Below are 23,503 nucleotides of genomic sequence, written 5' to 3'. Positions count from 1 at the left end.
ATCCACAGGAGAGTCCAATTGGGGTAAGCCATTCCGCGATGATCTTCCTCAGTTGCCGTAAGAGGTTTTCAGCTGTGTGCGTATTCTGGAAAGCGGTGATACAAAGCGTAGCCTGCCTAGGAAAGAGTTGGCGTTTGCGAGATGCTGCTACTGGTGCCGCCGCTGCTGTTCTTGCGGCGGGAGTCCATACATCTACCCAGTGGGCTGTCACAGTCATATAGTCCTGACCCTGCCCTGCTCCACTTGTCCACATGTCCGTGGTTAAGTGGACATTGGGTACAACTGCATTTTTTAGGACACTGGTGAGTCTTTTTATGACGTCCGTGTACATTCTCGGTATCGCCTGCCTAGAGAAGTGGAACCTAGATGATATTTGGTAATGGGGGCACACTGCCTCAATAAATTGTCTAGTTCCCTGTGAACTAACGGCGGATACCGGACGCACGTCTAACACCAACATAGTTGTCAAGGCCTCAGTTATCCGCTTTGCAGCAGGATGACTGCTGTGATATTTCATCTTCCTCGCAAAGGACTGTTGGACAGTCAATTGCTTACTGGAAGTAGTACAAGTGGGCTTACGACTTCCCCTCTGGGATGACCATCGACTCCCAGCAGCAACAACAGCAGCGCCAGCAGCAGTAGGCGTTACACGCAAGGATGCATCGGAGGAATCCCAGGCAGGAGAGGACTCGTCAGAATTGCCAGTGACATGGCCTGCAGGACTATTGGCATTCCTGGGGAAGGAGGAAATTGACACTGAGGGAGTTGGTGGGGTGGTTTGCGTGAGCTTGGTTACAAGAGGAAGGGATTTACTGGTCAGTGGACTGCTTCCGCTGTCGCCCAAAGTTTTTGAACTTGTCACTGACTTATTATGAATGCGCTGCAGGTGACGTATAAGGGAGGATGTTCCGAGGTGGTTAACGTCCTTACCCCTACTTATTACAGCTTGACAAAGGCAACACACGGCTTGACACCTGTTGTCCGCTTTTCTGTTGAAATACCTCCACACCGAAGAGCTGATTTTTTTGGTATTTTCACCAGGCATGTCAACGGCCATATTCCTCCCACGGACAACAGGTGTCTCCCCGGGTGCCTGACTTAAACAAACCACCTCACCATCAGAATCCTCCAGGTCAATTTCCTCCCCAGCATCAGCAACACCCATATCCTCCTCATCCTGGTGTACTTCAACACTGACATCTTCAATCTGACTATCAGGAACTGGACTGCGGGTGCTCCTTCCAGCACTTGCAGGGGGCGTGCAAATGGTGGAAGGCGCATGCTCTTCACGTCCAGTGTTGGGAAGGTCAGGCATCGCAACCGACACAATTGGACTCTCCTTGTGGATTTGGGATTTCGAAGAACGCACAGTACTTTGCGGTGCTTTTGCCAGCTTGAGTCTTTTCAGTTTTCTAGCGAGAGGCTGAGTGCTTCCATCCTCATGTGAAGCTGAACCACTAGCCATGAACATAGGCCAGGGCCTCAGCCGTTCCTTGCCACTCCGTGTGGTAAATGGCATATTGGCAAGTTTACGCTTCTCCTCCGACAATTTTATTTTAGGTATTGGAGTCCTTTTTTACTGATATTTGGTGTTTTGGATTTGACATGCTCTGTACTATGACATTGGGCATCGGCCTTGGCAGACGACGTTGCTGGCATTTCATCGTCTCGGCCATGACTAGTGGCAGCAGCTTCAGCACGAGGTGGAAGTGGATCTTGATCTTTCCCTAATTTTGGAACCTCAACATTTTTGTTCTCCAGATTTTAATAGGCACAACTAAAAGGCACCTCAGGTAAACAATGGAGATGGATGGATACTAGTATACTTATGGATGGACTGCCGAGTGCCGACACAGAGGTAGCTACAGCCGTGGACTACCGTACTGTACTGTGTCTGCTGCTAATATAGACTGGATGATAATGAGATGTAGTATGTATAAAGAAGAAAGAAAAAAAAAACCACGGGTAGGTGGTATACAATTATGGATGGACTGCCGAGTGCCGACACAGAGGTAGCTACAGCCATGGACTACCGTACTGTACTGTGTCTGCTGCTAATATAGACTGGATGATAATGAGATGTAGTATGTATGTATAAAGAAGAAAGAAAAAAAACCACGGGTAGGTGGTATACAATTATGGATGGACTGCCAAGTGCCGACACAGAGGTAGCTACAGCCGTGAACTACCGTACTGTGTCTGCTGCTAATATAGACTGGTTGATAATGAGATGTAGTATGTATAAAGAAGAAAGAAAAAAAAAACCACGGGTAGGTGGTATACAATTATGGATGGACTGCCGAGTGCCGACACAGAGGTAGCTACAGCCGTGGACTACCGTACTGTACTGTGTCTGCTGCTAATATAGACTGGATGATAATGAGATGTAGTATGTATAAAGAAGAAAGAAAAAAAAAACCACGGGTAGGTGGTATACAATTATGGATGGACTGCCGAGTGCCGACACAGAGGTAGCTACAGCCGTGGACTACCGTACTGTACTGTGTCTGCTGCTAATATAGACTGGATGATAATGAGATGTAGTATGTATAAAGAAGAAAGAAAAAAAAAACCACGGGTAGGTGGTATACAATTATGGATGGACTGCCGAGTGCCGACACAGAGGTAGCTACAGCCGTGGACTACCGTACTGTACTGTGTCTGCTGCTAATATAGACTGGTTGATAATGAGATGTAGTATGTATAAAGAAGAAAGAAAAAAAAAACCACGGGTAGGTGGTATACAATTATGGATGGACTGCCGAGTGCCGACACAGAGGTAGCTACAGCCGTGGACTACCGTACTGTACTGTGTCTGCTGCTAATATAGACTGGATGATAATGAGATGTAGTATGTATAAAGAAGAAAGAAAAAAAAAACCACGGGTAGGTGGTATACAATTATGGATGGACTGCCGAGTGCCGACACAGAGGTAGCTACAGCCATGGACTACCGTACTGTACTGTGTCTGCTGCTAATATAGACTGGATGATAATGAGATGTAGTATGTATGTATAAAGAAGAAAGAAAAAAAAAACCACGGGTAGGTGGTATACAATTATGGATGGACTGCCGAGTGCCGACACAGAGGTAGCTACAGCCGTGAACTACCGTACTGTGTCTGCTGCTAATATAGACTGGTTGATAATGAGATGTAGTATGTATAAAGAAGAAAGAAAAAAAAAACCACGGGTAGGTGGTATACAATTATGGATGGACTGCCGAGTGCCGACACAGAGGTAGCTACAGCTGTGGACTACCGTACTGTACTGTGTCTGCTGCTAATATAGACTGTATGATAATGAGATGTAGTATGTATAAAGAAGAAAGAAAAAAAAAACCACGGGTAGGTGGTATACAATTATGGATGGACTGCCGAGTGCCGACACAGAGGTAGCTACAGCCGTGAACTACCGTACTGTGTCTGCTACTAGTAGACTGGATGATAAATAATGATATAAAAAATATATATATATCACTACTGCAGCCGGACAGGTATATATTATATAATGACGGACCTGCTGGAGTGGACACTGTCTGTCAGCAGAATGAGTTTTTTAATTTTTATAGAATAAAAAAACACCACACAAGTCACACGACGAGTGTACTTTTTCAGGCAGACATTCAATCACAATATACTATACTGGTGGTCAGTGTGGTCAGGTCACTGGTCACAGTGGTCAGTGGTCAGTCACACTGGCAGTGGCACTCTGGCAGCAAAAGTGTGCACTGTTTAATATGTACTCCTGGCTCCTGCTATAACCTATAACTGCTCCCCAGTCTCCCCCACAATTAAGCTGTGTGAGCACAGTCAGATATTATACATAGATGATGCAGCACACTGGGCTGAGCACAGATATGGTATGTGAGTGTGACTGAGTCACTGTGTATCGTTTTTTTCAGGCAGAGAACAAGAACAGAACGGATTATTAAATAATAATAAATTATAAAACTGCACTGGTGGTCAGGTCACTGGTCATCAGTCACTAGTATAACTCCTCCTAAGCTCCAGTAAGTAAATGAAGTGTCTCACTCTCACTCTCCTATCTATTTTAATTTCTAAACGGAGAGGACGCCAGCCACGTCCTCTCCCTATCAATCTCAATGCACGTGTGAAAATGGCCGCGACGCGCGGCTCCTTATATAGAATCCGAGTCTCGCGATAGAATCCGAGCCTCGCGAGAATCCGACAGCGTGATGATGACGTTCGGGCGCGCTCGGGTTAACCGAGCAAGGCGGGAAGATCCGAGTCGCTCGGACCCGTGTAAAAAAACATGAAGTTCGGGCGGGTTCGGATTCAGAGAAACCGAACCCGCTCATCTCTACTTTGAAGATGATGGCACAGACAGGCCAGTAGTTGTCATCTTCAAATTGCATTTACCAGCATATCCAATAATGATGATAAATCTTTGAAGTGCTCTCTCAAAACCCACATTTTCACTATTGTCTGCTCTACCCCACCTGATATTTATCTGCGTGTTCAGCCAGTACATTCCCATCTCCAGTATAGCTGCAGTGTTTCAGCATTGCCCTCTCCCTGTAGAGTGTAAGCTCCCGTGGCAGGACCCCTGTACCATCTGTTTCATATCTATACCTAATTTGGCAACCTTCTCTATAATGTGGATATAAATTCAAAGGGAAAAATTAAAGGGACAGAAAAGATATAATTAAAAGAAGAAAAAGAAAAATGTAAAGATGAGAGTGGAAGAGGAATGAGAAAAAGATCACAGAAGATTTAGGAGGTTACACATAGATGGTATAAGAAAAGTCTGTTGGGAGGTAAAAAACCAAGGCAAATGGGGCATCAGGTATTGGAGTGAAAATACAATCAGAACACTTCCTACAAAAAGAACAGAATTCAGGGGATCATTTACAGCTGGATACATGTATGTATATGCTATTTACGGTGCATCACAAATGCAATAGGACAATAAGTTATAACATAAAAGCTACGGACATAGCACCCTGAAATGGACGGAGCACGCCTGGATGTACAGTATACTGGTAGGAAACAGCACAAAATATAAAAAAAAGATGTCTTTTATTTGGTGTGGACTGACAGAACACTCCTAGATTGATGGGGCAGATGCAGTCCATGGATGTATAGTTGTATACTGGGATGACACAGCACAAAATATTAATTTAAATCATAATATATATATTATTTTTTATATCACACACTGCGGTTACAGTGTCGCACAAATGAGTAAAAAATATGTATTATTTTTTATATCACACACCGGCAGTTACAGTGTTGCACAAATAACCTTCACCGTATGTATGAGCAGGAAATAATATACTGCGGTCTGACCGGCAGTGTCACAGTACTTATGAAAATAAAGTAAAAATTGTATAATACACTGGGGTACAACACAAACAAAAATATATATATTTTTTATAATTATAATTTTAGACTTTTTGTTTTTAGATTTTACTATTTTAATTTTACACTGGGGCGGAGCCCCTGGATTGACGGACAGATCACCCCTTTCAGATACAGCAGACAGAGCACCCCCTTTTTCAGATACAGCAGGCAGAGAGAGAACCCATTTTTCAGATACAGCAGACAGAACACCCCTTTTTCAGATACAGCAGACAGAGAGAGCACCCCTTTTTCAGATACAACAGGCAGAGAGAGCACCCCTTTTTCAGATACAGCGGAGAGCACCCCTTTTTCAGATACAGCAGACAGAGAGAAAACCCCTTTTTCAGATACAACAGACAGAAAGAGAAGGCACCCCTTCTTCAGATACAGCAGACAGAGAAAGCACCCCTTTCAGATACACAGACAGAGAAAGCACCCCTTTCAGATACACAGACAGAGAAAGCACCCCTTTCAGATACAGCAGACAGAGCACCCGCCCCAGGCCAGACAACAAAGTACTGGAGATGGACAAGTCCGTCCAGTACACTCTCCACAGCCGGAGTGAAGATGTCGCCGATGCACGGAGACTTATATAGAATCCAAAACCCGCGAGAATCAGACAGCGCTTTGGGATCCGAGTAAGGCGGGAAGTCGCGAGCTGGACTCGGATCCTGCCTTGGATCGCAATGCTCGGGTGGGTTCGGTCACCGAGAACCGAACCTGCTCATCCCTAATATACACTTGCACAGTGCAGAGGATGAAGTTAGGAGGAAAAAAGAGGAGGAATCTGTATTGTTGACGCACTGGAGAAAGAGTTGACTTAATATAATAATTTATTATCCCAGACTACAGTGAAACATTAATGTTAACATCACAAAGACTAACAGGTATGTGAATAAAGAATTGAAAAAATGTGAATAAAGAATAAAAAACGTGTCCACGTGTGTTTTTTGATGTACAGTATATAGCGCACTCTTGAGGTTTCTATAAAGGTTCTTTATTCACATTTTTTCAATTCTTTATTCACATACCTGTTAATCTTTGTGATTTTAACCTTTATGTTTCACTGTAGTCTGGGATAATAAATTCATTTATATCCTATTTTAGTACATATCCAATAAAGGTTATATTTAAGTTAAATCAACTCTCCAGTGCGTCAACAATACAGATTCCGCCTCTTTTTTCATCCTAACTTCAGTCTATGCATACTGTAGTTGACAGCACCCCCTGTATATAATGAGCATTGTCCAAGATACAAGATAGGGATTTATACCTGTGGGCATGTGGCGATGATCCACATACAACACGTGATAACACAAGAATACGAGTTAAGTGTGCGGATACCCAGTTCTTACAGTGCAGAGGATGCATGGCAACATTAGTGACGTCTTCTGGTTGACTCCGCAGCAGGGCCGACCAGAAGACATTGCTAATGACTCGCAGGATTGCGCAATCACATGTACACACTGAACAATATGGACAATATGTTATTCCGATATGGCCAGAAAGTGTGTACCCAACCTTAGTAAGCGACTGCACTGTGAAAAGTACTGTACATTTTTGAAGTATTTCTTTGGGTGGAAGTATTTTCAGTCATGCTTGTTAGCTGCATAACATAGCAGAAATATATCTAATACACTTTCAGTGGGAACCATGCATTTTGCATGGTTACTGTAAATCTGCCTTTTGAGCACAGTAAAATGCTTCTACTAATATATCTGTGATTATTCTTTTCGGTTTTTTTTCCCTTCAAGTTTGATGGCATTTCCTTTTCTGTAGTGGCAAGTTTAGAAACTTGCACTTGTATTCATCTTACTATGCAACATTACTTTATGCAAGTAACAATTTTATTTATTTATTTATTTGGACAATGAGTGTTGGGAGCTATGTGTCGGTATTACCTGGTGTGTATTGATAGTTATTGCTTCAGCAGTTTGTCATATAAAGGCATCTGGTAGACATGATCTTTCTGCGTAGTATGCATCATTCTTCTATGCATGTGCAGGAAAGCAATGACTATTATTTATTTTCCTCTATTCCAACAGGGATTGCCTGGAACACCTGGAGTGGAGGGGTTTATTGGACTTCCTGGTCAGAAGGGAACAAAAGTAAGTGCTAGTCAGCGGTTCAAGTATGCGGGTACGCTCGGGTACGGAGTACCCTTAAGAATTTGGCAGCGGGTACGCAGTACCACCTGCCACACACTTTGCCATTACCACAATTATAATGTGCCACAAAGCAACAAGACCATGGTGCTTGGCAGCATGACGGCTCCTCCTACTTTGTCAGGGTTACTGGGAGTGCGACAGTGGCTGTATTTTCCTGTTATAATGGAGGCATTACTATATATTGATATTAAATTGGGGCATTACTATATATTTCTATTATACAGGAGGTAATACTTTATATTTCTATTATACTGTAGGTATTACTATATATTTTTAGCCTTGCCTCCAGATAAAAAATAAAAAAAGGGTCCGTCGTGTGGCCACGCTGCTAATGTCATGTAGCCACTACCTCTAGCAGCATGTGGCCATGCCCCCTCACAACACATGACCACGCCCATTTTCAGCACTCAGTACCACTAAGAAAATATTTCTACTTGCACCGCTGGTGCTAGTCATTGTAACTTGATTGTAGTATTATAAGGAATGCACTGAATATTAACTATGAATGGAGATTTTTCTAACTACAAAATCATTTTAGCATTATGTAGTTAAAAATGCAGATAGGATTTTATCAGGTACAGGTTTTTATGCTTTCTGTTTTTTGCTTCTTTTTGTATGGTAAAAGTTACCTATTTCAGATAAAAAGTAATGGTTCCTTACCTAAAGTTGATACAAGAGTTAAAGTAACTAAATCACTCAGAACAAGTCTACAGATGTTTTTTTTATTATTTCACTGATTTCTGGTTATATGGTTAGCCACAGAATGGTCCATAGTATCTCTGTCCACCTCAAAACAGGGTGCACAGATGAGCAGAAGCTAAAAAATAATAACAAGGTTCGCTTGTTAAATTAGAACATAATAGTTTATGAGTAGAAAAACATGTGCTGAAAAGGTAAGTCTTATAGCCCCACAATAACAAATGTTAAGGAACAAGATTAGGTCTATGGTTGTAGGGTTTTTAAAACTTTTTTTAATCAATAATTGTTTTTATTATCAGTTCAAACTCCTCTATGGGGAAAGGGGAAAAAAAATGTGGATTATAACATGAATACACACACATTGATAAGAAATAGTATCAGCTATATACAGGGACATCTGTAGGGGCAGGGGGGGTACGTTAGAGGGTTTGAAATTAATCTGGTGAGAAGACATTGAGGGGTATATTCAATTAAGGTCAGATCCATTCCGACAACCCCTATTCAATCCCATCTCAATTCGACTTTAAAAAAAGTCGAATTGAGAGGAGACCTGTGAGCGGAGGAGAGGGGTAGACCAGCGGGGACAGCCGCGGGCAGACGGAGGAGAGCAGCGCTACAGCAGCGCTGCAGAAGGATGTCTCACAGCCGCCTGACCTCACGGCAGTGTCCACCCGGCTCCAGCAAGCATGACCTCACTTGCTGTAGCCGGGTGGACACTGCCGTGAGCGGCGCGGCTGTGAGACATCCTGCTGAAGCGCTGTGCTGTATCACTGCTATCCCCTGTATGCCCGCGGCTGTCCCCCGTATCCCCGCGGCTCTCCCCCCTCTCCTCCTGAAGGTCACTCATCTCAGTCAGACATTTTTTTAATGTCGGACTGAGATGTTTGGAAACGGGGCCAAATCCTGTTGAATTTGGCCCCGTTTCCCTGCTCACCCCCATACTCAAAGAACAATCAAATAGAAGTGATACCCAAAAGACGGCCCTGTGTTTGGAAGGACAGAACTGTCAACTCTCACTTTGTGACCCCCATACCCACAGCTCCTGCACTTAACATAAAGAAAACTGAAGGCCCTCTGGTATACCCAATCAGGTCAGTCCTTTGTAATGCCAGATCTATAAGAAACAAGACTGCAACAATTGCTGACCTTATTGAATCTGCAGATCTAGCCTGCATTACAGAGACCTGGCTAGATGAAAATGCAGCACCTATATTAGAGGCTGCAGTACCAACAAACTACTCTGTCATCCACAACCCAAGACTGGACTGCAGGGGTGGTGGGGTGGCTATCTGCTTCAAAAAAGAACTTAAACTTAGGGTCCACCCTATTGAAACTACTCGCTCATTCGAGTGCATTGCTGCCCGGAGTTCGACAGGGTTAGGTTTCAGAGTACTTCTCATTTACCGGCCACCTGGAGATGGAAAGATATTTCTACAAGAAATTGCAGACACTGTTGCTGGCCTGGTTCTGGAACATCAAAGATGGCTCATCCTCGGGGATTTCAATGCATGGGTGGATGATGAGCTCTCACGCCTTGTCCAAGACCTCCTGTGCACAATGAATGGTCTGGGCTTCACACAGGTCATTCCCTCTGCCACACATAAAAGTGGTCACACTCTCGACCTTGTCTTTCAGATTGGATTAGAAGTCACTGACCTAAAAATAAACCCAGTCATCTGGTCAGACCACTACTCCTCTGGTTCTCAGTTGCAACCCCTCAAATAAGATCTCTGCCCGTGGAGTTGACCAGGTATCGTCCAAGTAGGCATAGGTGTGCGCAGGGGGGGTGCCTGGTGCGCACAGGCACCCCCTAATGTCTGGCACCCCGATCTCACATGCCTGATACAGCGATCGCTGAGCAGGCTGATTACTGTCCCCTCTGCGCTGCACCGTCAGGACTGCATTACCGACCGGACACCTGGGTTAATCAAGGGTGCCACTGCCACCGGCTTTCAAACTCCTGGCTCCACCTCCATGTACAAAAACAGTGTGATGTGATGTGATTACGTCATGCTGCTCGCACGCCCACCCGTCACACCCGCCATATGCCCACCTCTCTCCTTCTATGCTATGCCAACGCCAGCCACTGACAATGTATCTGCTTTATTAGAATTGGTACAAAGGTGGATATTTTATATGCGTTGACCATCAATAGATGGTGCTAGACACGCCCAAAAGGCGGTGCTAGACACACCCCTCCAACGGTGCACCCCCTAATAAAATGTGCTGCGCACGCCAGTGCAAGTAGGGGTATGACTCCCCAGGCTCTTGCAGCAAATCTGGATCTCTCTGCTATACTGGGTGCCTGTGAAGATCCCTGTTCCCTAGTTCGTTATTATAATAGGGATGTTATGGCTGCAATTGATATTATCGCCCCTGTTCGTTTAAGAACTCGTAAATCACAACGTCAAGCTCCATGGTTCGACAACAGGATTAGTGAGCTCAAGAAAAGGGGGTGTAGACTGGAAAGACGATGGAGGAAGACTAACCTAGTGGATTACAAAATAAAACTAATAAAGCATAACGAAGAATATCAATCGACAATCACTCGTAAGAAAGCACAGTTCCTGTCAAATGAGATCACAGCAGCAAACAATAGGCCAGCTCAACTTTTCCGCACAGTGCAGATGCTTTGCAAGCCAGCATGCCTGCAGACTGATGAGACCCTCTCCCAGGCAAGATGTAACGAGTTTGCAAACTTCTTTGCAGATAAAATAACCACCATCCAGGCTGGAATCTCCACAGTGCCATCAAAGGAGTTCCAAACTACAAAGCTTGCCAATATAAGCTACCTGCCTTCATGGACCAGCTTTGACCCAGTGGATGTAAAGGACACTGCTGAAATTGCTCAGATTTTGCGTCCCACCACCTGTGATCTGAACCCAGCCTCAACCAAGCTTCTAATAGGTTGTATGGATATAATTGGTCCGGTCTTTACAAAAATTGTTCAATGCTCTTTGCAGACAGGCATTTTTCCTGGACCCCTAAAGGAAGCAATTGTTAGACCGCTTCTTAAAAAACCTAATTTAGATCCCAACTGCATGACCAACTACAGACCGGTATCAAACCTTCCTTTCCTAGGGAAGGTTATTGAGAAAGTCGTTGCAAATTAACTGGAAACCCGCCTGACAACCCATGATATTTATGATCTATTTCAATCAGGATTCAGGAGAAGACATAGCACTGAAACAGCCCTGGTGTGTGTGTTAAATGATCTTCTCATGGCAAAAGACAGAGGTGACTGTTCAATATTAATCCTCTGCTGGTGGCTGCTAATCGTAAAATATGATGACAAACTGATACAAATCCTGTCCCTCACCACATAATTTAACTTATGGATGACACATAAATACAATTTACCTTATTTAATATTTCTTTCTAAATGTCTTAAGAAGCTTTTGTCCTGGAGGTGATGTGAAAAAAATTCTGATACTCTAGGGCGCCGTGATTCCAAAAAGTTTGGGAACCACTGTTCTATACTATCCCCCATGCTTTTTGCAGTATACATGCTCCCATTGGGCGAAATAATCAGGCGCCATGGCCTGGTCTACCACTGCTATGCAGATGATACACAACTGTACTTGTCCTTTGCTCCGGGCACTGATAACCCAATAGCAACCCTAAATGGCTGTCTAGCTGAACTACAGGAGTGGATGAGCGCCAGTTGGCTGCGACTGAACCCGGATAAAACAGAGGTCCTTGTGATACGACCGCAACATCAAAGGACAAGACTGCAGCATAGCCAACCAACTGGACTTACACTTGGGGATTCAGAATTACAGACCAGTGATCGTGTGCGGAATCTTGGCGTTGTCCTGGATGGTGGCTTGACACTTAAACATCAGATATCAGCCACAATCAAATCCTCATTCTTTCACCTGAGGAACATAGCCAGAATCAAGCACTTAATTCCCTCAGATGATATGCCAAAAGTCATACATGCATTTGTATCATCTCGTTTAGACTACTGTAATGCCCTCTACCTTGGTCTACCAGCAAAAGAATTGCAACGCTTACAGCTGGTGCAAAACACAGCTGCCAGGCTATTAACCAACCAGCCCCGTTCTAGCCACATAGCACCCATCCTCTACTCCCTTCACTGGCTGCCTGTAAGATGGCGAATCATCTTCAAGATTGGCTTACTGAGTTTCAAAGCATTACATGACCAAGGCCCAAGGTACCTGAAACAGCTTCTGACCCCATACTGCCCCACTTGATTACTGCGATCTGTAGATGAAGGACTTTTAGCAGTACCTAGAATCTACCGTAATTCATCTGGGGGTCGAGCTTTTAGTCATGCGGCTCCGACTCTATGGAACTCACTTCCCCGAACAGTGCGAGAGGCCCCAACTATAGAATCCTTCAAAAGTAGACTCAAGACTTTTCTGTTTACTCAAGCATTTCCATAATGTCCTTTTTAGTATCTTCATGCTTCTGTATTTTATGAAAATGTACTTCATTATTTTCACTATATTATGCTATGTATCTGTTAAGCGCCTTGAGTCCTATTGGAGAAAGAGCGCTATATAAATAAAATTATTATTATTATTATTATTAAAAGTACATGATCGGCAGCTATACCGCCGATTCACGTACTATTCGACAAGTCGAATTCCCAGACTTGTTGAGTAAAAACAGCTGGGATTGAATTCAACCTTAAAAAGTCGAAAACTGCCGTCTTTTCGGCAGACGGCAGTTTTCAACCCTAATTGAATATACCCCTTATTCTTTCTGGTAGGGGGGGCTAATTCTACAGGTGGATCTATGGACACTGGGTTGTGAGGCATTTACTAAGGCGGTATCAATAGTTGCAGGGGTTTCACAGGAATTTTATAAATACTAATATTTTGGACCTGTTATATTTCCAGGCCATTAGTTATTATGCCCAGTGTAGCAGCATTTTCCCCCCTTTTTCACATCTTTGTCAACCCCAAATGGGAGAGGGAATACATAGCATGTAAGGTAACATTTTTTTGCACTCATCTCTCAATAAGAGAGGGACTCCAGATAAAAATTGTTCAGTGGAACCATTATTCTTATAAGCGGTTCTGCTAATATGTATCTGAAACATATTCATAACTTTCAAATATGGTGGCCAATCCCTGGATCAGCGGGATCCCAGGATCCAGGCCTAAAATTTGCCGGGATTCAATCCTGGGATTGGTGCTTCCAATCCCGGGGATTTCGGTATTGGCCACCACCTCAGTTTTTTCTATGCCGGGCAGGGCTGAGCATCCTCAGGAGGCTCAGACGCTGCCCGGCTCCCCCTGCTCAGCTTCCCCTCACCCCAGCTGTGTGTACTCCGCAGTGTGACGTGAAGTCAGAGGTCACACTGTGCAGCCAGACACCCGCTGGCTGGACCTCACCGCCGCCCTGCCTCGCACCTCACAGCAAGTGGCCCACCTTCCCTTCTGTCTAGATTAGGGTGAGTTATCTGGGCTGGGCAGGGCAGGGGGAACACTTTAAAAAGAATCCAATCCCGGGTATCCTGGGTATCCTGGGATTGGTCATTTTTCAGTCCCGATTCCCAGGATTGAAAAAATGGCCCGTTTGGCCACCCTACTTTCAAACCATTTCATTGACAGAGAAAAAAAGCAGTGGATAAAAGGACAACAATTGTTTCTATCAAAGCTATATTATCACAGTTACTTTGTTTAGCGTACAGGAGAGAACTGTCAACAAAAGTGCTTAGAATTATTTTTAAAGTAAATTAAAATGAGGAATAGCTAGGGTAGGGGACTATAGCCTAACAGTGAAAGAGCATGGGTTGAATGGGGGTGAGAAATTATTTAAAAATATTCAATGATTTGTTGACTTTATTTTACAGGGTGATCAAGGGACCATAGGACCTGTTGGCCCCAAGGTAATGCTTAACACCTTGGCATGTAGAGGTTATTTTGACATTGTGTTAAGGTAAAATGGCTGGGGGTGCGTAAGCTATTCACTGTGGAATAGTGTGAGTCTCTAAAACTGCATCTTGATTGCTTTTCAGATTTACCCTATTTATACTGTCTGCTTTGTGTACGTCACGTGTGCCCCATTTTTTCTATCTCGTGTGTATAGGCCACATTTAATCTCTCCCGGGTGTTCTATCTGCCACAGCGACATATTGTTTATTTGCTAACTTTTCCTTATGATGTCTCTGGAGTTTTTCCCATGTGCCTTGACTACTAGCCTGCACTTTTTGTAACTTATGGAAATCTTGCAAAAGAGTGATTGCTTTGCACATACATACATTATATAGTGACAACATTGTACTTCACTCCACAAAATCTGTCTCAGGCGTATGTAGACAGTGAGCCGTGGATTTGTATTGTGCAAGTCACAAGGACTTGTTCATGCTGTCTATCAGACAAGGGGGGTAATTCAGAGTTGATCGCAGCAGCAAATTTGTTAGCAGTTGGGCAAAACCATGTGCACTGCAGGGGGGGGCAGATATAACATTTGCAGAGAGAGTAATGCTGGGTACACACTGGCAGATATATTGGCCAATCAGTTGGTTGTCCAATATATCTTTTGCTGATCTGCAGGTGTGTACAAGCAATATGTCTGTGAAAGACGTCTTTCACAGATATATTGCATCTGCTGTGCAACACAGCAGATGACCAATATATCTGCAGATATATTAGTGCATCTTTCAGTGTGTATGAACAATCTCCATCTGCATATATAGCTGCAGATAGATTTAACAGCAGATATATCTTTAAGATAAATTGGCGCATCTTTCTGTGTGTATGAACAACCACCATCTGCAGATATATCTGCAGATCGATTGAACTGCAGATATATCTGCCAGTGTGTACCCAGCTTTAGATTTGGGTGGCTTATATTGTTTCTGTGCAGGGTAAATAAATACTGGCTGATTTATTTTTACACTACAATTTAGAATTCAATTAAAACACACTCCACCCAAATCTAAAGGCCCGTACACACTGGTCGATATATCGGCCGTTCTCCTGAACGGCCGATATATCACGGGACCGTCGGCCAGTGTGTACGGCCGATATGTCTGTGAACTCCGTCGTTCACAGACGTATCGCGTCGGCCCCGCAGCACAGCCGACGGCCAATATATCTACCGATATATTGGCGCATCGCTGTGTGTGTACGGGGCGGTCGGCCGACCGCCCGTACACATGCTGCGGCGGCCGGCTGTGATTGACAGCTGAACTGGGCGGGCGTGTGTACACGCCTGCCAAGTTCATGACGTCAGTCCCCGACGGATCGGGCAGTGTGTATGCTGAACACACTGCTCGATCCATCCATAGATATATCTGCAGATCAATTGATCTGCAGATATATCTATTAGTGTGTACCCACCTTAACTCTCTCTGCACATGTTATATCTGCCCCCCCTGCAGTGCACATGGTTTTGCCCAACTGCTAACAAATTTGCAGCTGCGATCAACTGTGAATTAGGCCCTAGGTCCCTTGTGACCTGGTGCATGTAGGGGTTGCTTACCAGGCCATCCGGTAGCTTTGTATCAGTACAACATCAGTGTCTCCTATTAGTTTGGATTGCCATTTTTTTTATTTAACTATGTATCAAATTACACAACATATATTGCTCCCTTTGGAGATTGCTGCTTCCTAATACATGTGACTAGATAGACATTGTTCACCCTATTCTCAATGATAACATAATACATAAATAGGGGAACTGCTGGCTTCCCAGTGCTCAGTCTGCCAAAATTCTACTAAATGTGGAAGGCAAGTATATGGAAAAGTTAGGGGGCAATTCAATGTATTTTATAATAGAGTGATAGAATATAAACCATTTTATAGGGTGACATTGGTCTGCAAGGTCCCGCTGGTACAGATGGCCTAAATGGAGAACAGGGGCTTCCAGGAAGCAGAGGTCCACAAGGACCCCCTGGTCCACCAGGACCTCCAGGACCTGGATATGGTTTTGGATTTGAGGTGAGTTGAAACTTTAATTTGTTGTTTCAAAAATACTAGAACTACAGTATAAGAGTATAAAACTAATTTTGTTATTGTTTTCCTGGCCATCTTTCAATATAATACTAATAGAAGCTTTCGTGTTACTTGATTGACCATTTCTGATCACAAAGTGACCACCACTATCAGAATAAGTACATATAGTAAGAAAAGCTATTTGGTGAAAAATTAGACAGATACAATTATAGAACATAAAAAAATATATATAATCATCAAATATTACAGTTGATGTGTGTTAATTATTATCTTTTTGTTTCAGCAGATAAATGCTTAAAGCATTTTTTATGGCGATTTGTTCCACTGTTGTAATGGCTCTTTACAGTTAGCGATTGCAAGCATTGGCACTTACTGACTATAAGAAATTACTTTATAAAAATGAAATGCAGATTTGTGCATCACGTTTCATTAGATGGAGTGTAATTATGGTATGAAGTACAGTAACTTATCATGCTCATGATTTTCAGAAAGTGAAACTTCTATAAAATGTCACTGATGGTAGTTTGGGAAAATCAATGTTAAATGTGTTTAACTGTAATTGTAGATGTAGGCGGTAGTTTGGCAGTACCATTAAAATACAAAATCACATTCATTTTGTTATAAAGTAATATGAACATTACATAATACGTTGGGTAATAAATTATTACAGCTCATTAAATTATGTAGCTGCAATATTAATTATTTAAACTACATTAATAAATGTTGGACCATTAATTGTCAACTGTTATTGGCGCTATTCACAGCAATAACAGATGTCTTAAGGGCCAATTTAGCATTTGAAGTCATGCCGGGATCAGAAGCTCCTTCGCTGCTTGTTTATCGCAGCAGTAAACAAGCAGTTTTTTATTGTGCACCAGTGCGTTCACACAGTCCAGGCCACCAGTGAGGAATCTGGAGGTCTTTCTCCAGTGAAACTCTAGGATTTTAGCTACAGTGGCTAATGCCATCTTGAGAATGGCATCTGCTGCCAGAGCCAAACTTTGAAAAACTCAGCTTTTTAGGCCTTGTAAAATTGGCCCAGACTGCAGTCCTCATTCAATACAGTTGCTTAAATAGACATGATACTTAAATTATGTGAGAACTGCCATTTCTACATAATTTTCAGAACTTCTCAGTATAATAAATAGACCACTAGAAATTATATATAATATACATATCTGAATGCTGTATCTAATGTTTATATTCTCTTAGGATATGGAAGGATCAGGAGATTTAACTGCATCAAGAGCTGCAGGAACCACAAGTACACAAGGTTTAAAAGTAAGTATATAATATGTTATTAAAAAGTAAATAATACATACAGTATACATAATTCACTTTCATTCTAACTCTATTTTCCTATAAATTCAGAATAGATTTGACCATTATAGAAATCCAGCAAATCAAAACTGGTCACCAAAATGTTTCGTATTATATGGGGCTCAATTTAAGAATGAGACATAAGCTCTTTAGCATTAGCTAAAGGGATTATGTTCTCCTTTCAGTATTTAAGAAACAGCAGTACGTTTAGCTAACAGCTGATTGTTACTGTGCTCCTTACGCCATCTATAGATGGTGATAGTGATACAGTAATGATATTGCTGGCAATGGGGACCCAGCAACAGCTTTTCTGGCTTCAGCAAAGCCTTCTAAGTTTTGCAGCGTTCTCGCCGGGTGAAAGTGGCCTTCGTGCATGCGCATAACACAACAGCCCATCGCTGGCAATATTAGGTTGAGAGTATTAGGTTGAGAGTGATAAAGGTAGCCCCAGGAAAGGGCACCCCTTGCTTAACCAAGTTCAAGCACGCATTCAGTCAGTCAGCATCAGGTTCATACACGGCTGCAGCCAGTGACCAGTCAACAAAATAACCTTTGTAATAACTAGCCACACGTGTGGAAAGTGGAAAGTAATAGAGCAGAGAGAGCTTTATTTCCTACCAGCAGTACATTATAAAGTGATACAAATTAACATATGGTGTCGTCGATTCCTGACACGAAGCTTAATCCTATTGGCTAATAAAACTCCTATCTTATACGTAATATATTTGCCAACGTCTATATTTTTTATACTGTATGTGCTTTTAAATGGGTTAGTTAGTAGAATTTTGCTAAAAGTGAGACATGCTATGTCTAGTTATGTTTTCACACCTTCCATACCGCAAACTACTGGAGACCTGTGAAGCCTATATGTCTAGCTGCTGACATTTATATTTTACTCAGAAAAGTAATAAAAATAGATCAGTAGAAGGTTTCAATTTAGTTCACTCAAAGTGCAACGCCTTGCAGTTCTTTCCAATATCAACTCTGATCTGATAAACAATTATAAACAGCTTAGCAATATGGAGTCTATGAACAAAGATGGTTTCCATCTTTATCAATTTCCCCTCTTTGTTTACAATTTTTACCTTTATTCTACCCTTCCTTTACCTGGTCATTGATTCTATAGGGACACCTACTTTCACGACTGGTCTACCATAAGGGCACTCCAGGCATGGGCTAGTCCATTCAACATCCCTATGCTCGGGCAGAACCAATGTTCCCTATTCTCTTATCCCTAACCACAAGAGAAAGTTCATAAAGCAGAGGAGTCTTTTGAGGATGGAATCATTATAATGTTCATGGTCCTTGCTCAATAGTCCTCAAAAGTCTTTTTGACTCAATATTGTGACAGCAAAGTTCATTAGATTACATCATCATAACAGTAGGGACAGCTGGAAGCTTCTGTGTATCTGGTATGGCAGGTCTCACAGTAGAAGAATGTGGAATTGTATATTATAGCTCCTCCAATAAGTTTCATATAAATTGGTTGCGGTTTAGCAGTTTCAGCAATGCCTTAGGTAGAAAAACATTTTAGTGTCAGTATCCACATAATAAGCCTTAAAATATGCAATTAATAGCAAAACAAGTCCCTTAGCAACAATAGATAATATTCCTGAAAAGCAATTGGTTGTATAGTGTTTATAAAACCAAGAAAAGAAAGAATCTGGAAATACACTGGTATAATTATGATTAGTAGCGAACTGATTTTTCAACTGTATTACTTCATTCATCTTTTAATTAATAATATCTTCTGGGCTAGTATAATTTATTAAATAAGTACAACATTTTACTCCATACATGGTCTGCAAAGTGACATACTAGCCTGCAGATACAGTAAACAATTGGAGACAACTGTTTGTATTGGTCCTGTTTTACATTTAATGACCAGCATCTTTTATGCCTATATGTCTTTACCTGGGTAATTGTTGACATCCTATGTGTAGACATTTCAGGTGGAGCAAAGGTAGTTAGTTGTGTATATATATTCCATTTTGTTCTGTTATTTTTGGCATAGTTACTGATTATTGCACTATTACTTGACTCCTCATATAAGTAAGGTTCAATCATTACTGTTTATATAAGAATAACCATGCTAACAAGAAGAACTAAGTAACACATTATACATCCCCCAGACCCTTATATGGCCTGGGGCCTATTAAATTGTATTTGTATATTTTGATTATGTATCGTGATTGGATAATACTTCCTTTGTCACTTTCTTGCAATGAGATGTGTCTATTTACGAGTCTCTTCCACTCAACGTGACTGAAGTGGCGGTAGTCAACAGAACTTAAAATGGTCCTTTGAATCTGGGTTCAGGAGACTTTCTTTTTCTTAGTGACCACCCAATCACCTTGCTTTAGTTTATGTGAGTCTTGGGAACAGTTGGCATCTGGAATAGAATTAAAAACTTTGCCATGCAATTTGGTTAGTTGCTGTTATATATGCATTACATAATAAGTTAAGTTACCATGCTCATGTTGCAGTTGCTGTGAAAAATAACATACTGTCCTAGCAACAATACCAAAATAAGATTTTATATGGTATTAACCCATGCTTTTCACTTGAAGTATTTGTGAGAACAAAGCAATGGGTAAACCTTCTAGCCATGTTTTGCCTGTTTGTGTAACTTATTTTTATAGCTTTAGTTTTAAGGTAATAGATAAGTTTTTCTACATGTTTACTGCTCTGCCTATAGGGAGTGTAAAAGGCCTGAGTAACACCTAAATCTGACAGAATTTTGCTTAATACTTTTCCTATGAAATGGGTACCTCTGTTGCTTTCAATAACTTAAGGTACTCCATATCTACATATTACTTCTTGCATTAACTTCTTTGCAACTGTTCTAGCGTTTGCTGCTCTACAAGGCCAAGCTTCAACCCAATTTGAGAATAGGTCTTTGCACACAAGTACATTTTCATATCCAGAACATTTAGGTAACTGGATAAAGTCTATTTGTAATCTCTGAAAGGGGTAGCAAGTTTGTGGGGTACTTTTTGCTGGTACCTTTACAACCTTTCCTGGGTTATGTAAAGCACAAGTTACACACCCTGCAACATAAGCCTGTGCTGCTTGTGTGAAACCTGGTGCTACCCAATGCTGGTTTAAAATCCTCACCATTGCATCTCTGGATTGGTGCGTTTTTCCATGCAATATTTGTGCTAAGACTGGGTAAAGTGAGCGTGGTAAACAGATACGGTTTTCCACCATCCATCTGTCACCGTGTATTCGCCCACCTAATTTTTCCCAATCCTTTTTCTCCTTGCCTAAGGCCTGTGCTTGTAATTTGCACAATAACTGTAAGTCTAATGACTCTGGTGTGACAGTTAACATCACCTGAGTGTCTGGCAGAGGCTGGACTGCTGCAGCTTTTGCAGCCTGATCAGCTAGAGCGTTTCCTTTGGCCTCTGCAGTATCCTTTTTAGTGTGCGCTTTGACCTTTATAACTGCTAATTTTTTTTTGGCAATTGAAAGGCAGCAAATAATGCCCTAATACAGTCTGCATGTTTATTGGTTTTCCTGAAGAACCTAAAAAAACTCTGCTCTTCCAGATAACTGCATAGTCATGGGCAATACCAAATCAGTACCTTGAGTCTGTATAAACGTTAACTGTTTAACCTTCAGCATAAATACTGGCTGCTATCAGTGCCCTAAGTTCTCCCTCCTGAGCTGAACAGGTAGTTGGCAAGTGTTCCTGTATTAAGATGTCTGTTTCTGTGGTAACTGCAAAACCTGTATGCGGTTCCCCATCCACATAGTACCTGGAGCCATCCACAAATAAATGTAAATCTACATTTAGTAGAGGATGTTCCTGTATTTCTGGTGTACTTGCGGTTTCAAGATTCATTAACTCTATACAATCATGTTCTTGATTGTGTATAGAAATTGAAAAATTTGATTGGTTTTCTGTGCCTGTCATTTCATCATCACTCGCACCATTCCCCTCTTTTGAAACCAGCGGCAATAATGTAGCTGGGTTCAAAGAAGTACAACGTTTGATAGTGACATTGGATGGTGTAAGCAATGCTACTTTATATTTGGTTAGTTTAGCAGCAGACAAATGTTTAGTCTGCGCTTGGTTAAGAATTTTAGTCACTGAGTGAGGCACCTGTACAGTTAAGGGATGACCCAGAACAATATCAGCAGCCTTTTCTAACAGTAACGCTGCTGCTGCTACTGACTTGACACAGGTTGGTGCTGCCCGTATGACCTGCGTTAATATTCCTTGCGCATGGCCTGAAATTTCACAACAAAACAAATTGAAAGGCCTTGCATAATCAGGAAGTCCTACTGCTGGTGCTGATATTATGTCTGTTTTTAAATGACAAAAAGCATCTAGCTGTTCTTGTGTCATGAGTAATGCACCTTGTGCATTTTGTCCCTTTAGGGCATTATATAACACTTGTAGTTTCTGTGATGCGCCTACAATCCACTCTCTGCAATAAGTGATTAGTCCTAAAAGGATATGAGTTGTTTACATGTTTGAGGAGGTTTAACTTCTGAAATAATTTTCCCCCTTTTTGTAGTGATATGCTTACTATAAGCAGAAATGCAGTGTCCTAGAAATTGTACTTTGTCTTGTGCATATTGTAACTTATTTCTATGTACCCTACATTTCTTTTTTATATATGAATAGCAATAAGGCTTGACATTTGGGTTCTATTTAAAAATACCTTACACTTGTTGTTCTTTTGATGGCATCATATAAAACTTAGTTTTCTGTGATGCCCTTGGAATGTATTTTGTACAATAGGTGATTAATTTTAGAAATGACTAAAGCTGTTGTAAGGTGCGTTAGAGATATTTATAAAATAAACCTCCCTCCTTTACTGTTATATGCCAAGCATCAGCAGTAATTCAATGTTAATGTATGTTTACCTAACATCTTTCAGAGGTATCATTTATGCATTGTTACAGTTTACAGTTACAATTTTGATTTTATACCATGTAAATGTAATTGTATCATGAGGGCAGACTTCTATTTTAGGGGTATGGACTATGACTACAGTTTTGCCCACTTCTCATACCTAGTTTACTTCATCACTTGGCCCCACCCCTTGTAATAGTTACCCAAACACTTCCTGATTCTCTGACATTTCATTACACACTGTAACTGGAACAGTAACGAGCTGTACATTAAAGAAAATATTTTCTTACATCTGTAACATGTTTCTAATTATCTACCTATGAACTGTTACTGTTTTAGACACAGAGATATTAATTTTACTGTGGAGATCTTTTTAATACAAATACATGTTATATTTTTAGTTTTATGACAGCCCTTTGCTATTGGCTGGGGCAATATTTATTTGGCCACAACACATTTCATTATACTTATTCAAAACTTTATATTAAGAGAATACTATTTTACACACACAAATAAAACACTGAGAGTGAGCCAGCACTCTCCCAACTTCGAACAGGGGTTAGCTGGAGTTTAATGATAAACCATTAGAACTTACATAATACATTATATCACACACTTTCATTGAAGTCTACAAGTCATTTGTAGTCACTGATTCAATACATATTTACCAATGTAATTTACAGACTATATATTTTGCTATTATGTGGCACAAAATGACAGAAAAGTGCAAACACACTGATTACAATTTATGAATAATTTCTTTACACAATTAGATAAGCATGCAGTTTCAGAGACAAAAGCAGCCTGAAACTGAGACTTTTGGACCCCAGTTTTACCTAATGACGGACCAGGCCAGCCCACATGGGAGGCAAAAAGGAGTAAAGAATAGATTACTTCACCAGCTGGATTTATGTTTGCATTTCCATGCCACCTGAGTCCAACTGTCCATCACTAAGCAGGATTCAGAAAACTTATAACCCTTTTTGGATTCTATTTTTAGGTTTAAATTATTTTTTAATTTTTTTACATGTTTAATGAACTTCATAAATTGTTGTTAAACATCAGGGAGTTCTATAACTGTTATGTTAACAGTTCTTAATTTTTTATATTATGCAGTGGTTCAGCGCAACTCTTGGCGCGCTGGATTAG

The 23,503-nt window shown here is 41.5% G+C and overlaps 1 protein-coding gene across 4 annotated transcripts in view; it reads left to right on the top strand.

Moving 5' to 3' along the window:
• The window catches only part of COL15A1 (collagen type XV alpha 1 chain), a 596,673-nt gene that overhangs the window by 374,731 nt on the left and 198,439 nt on the right, over positions 1–23,503 (top strand). For all 4 annotated transcript variants that reach the window (XM_063922777.1, XM_063922778.1, XM_063922776.1 and 1 more), the window contains 4 exons: positions 7,412–7,474; positions 14,061–14,096; positions 16,018–16,152; positions 17,380–17,448. In XM_063922777.1, the coding sequence (XP_063778847.1) occupies positions 7,412–7,474; positions 14,061–14,096; positions 16,018–16,152; positions 17,380–17,448 (303 nt within the window). The remainder of the gene's footprint in view (positions 1–7,411; positions 7,475–14,060; positions 14,097–16,017; positions 16,153–17,379; positions 17,449–23,503) is intronic.

Source organism: Pseudophryne corroboree, chromosome 5 (assembly GCF_028390025.1).
Source record: "Pseudophryne corroboree isolate aPseCor3 chromosome 5, aPseCor3.hap2, whole genome shotgun sequence".
Taxonomy (NCBI): domain Eukaryota; kingdom Metazoa; phylum Chordata; class Amphibia; order Anura; family Myobatrachidae; genus Pseudophryne; species Pseudophryne corroboree.
Note: the sequence above shows the minus strand (reverse complement) of the source record. Positions and strands in the feature narration are given on the sequence as shown.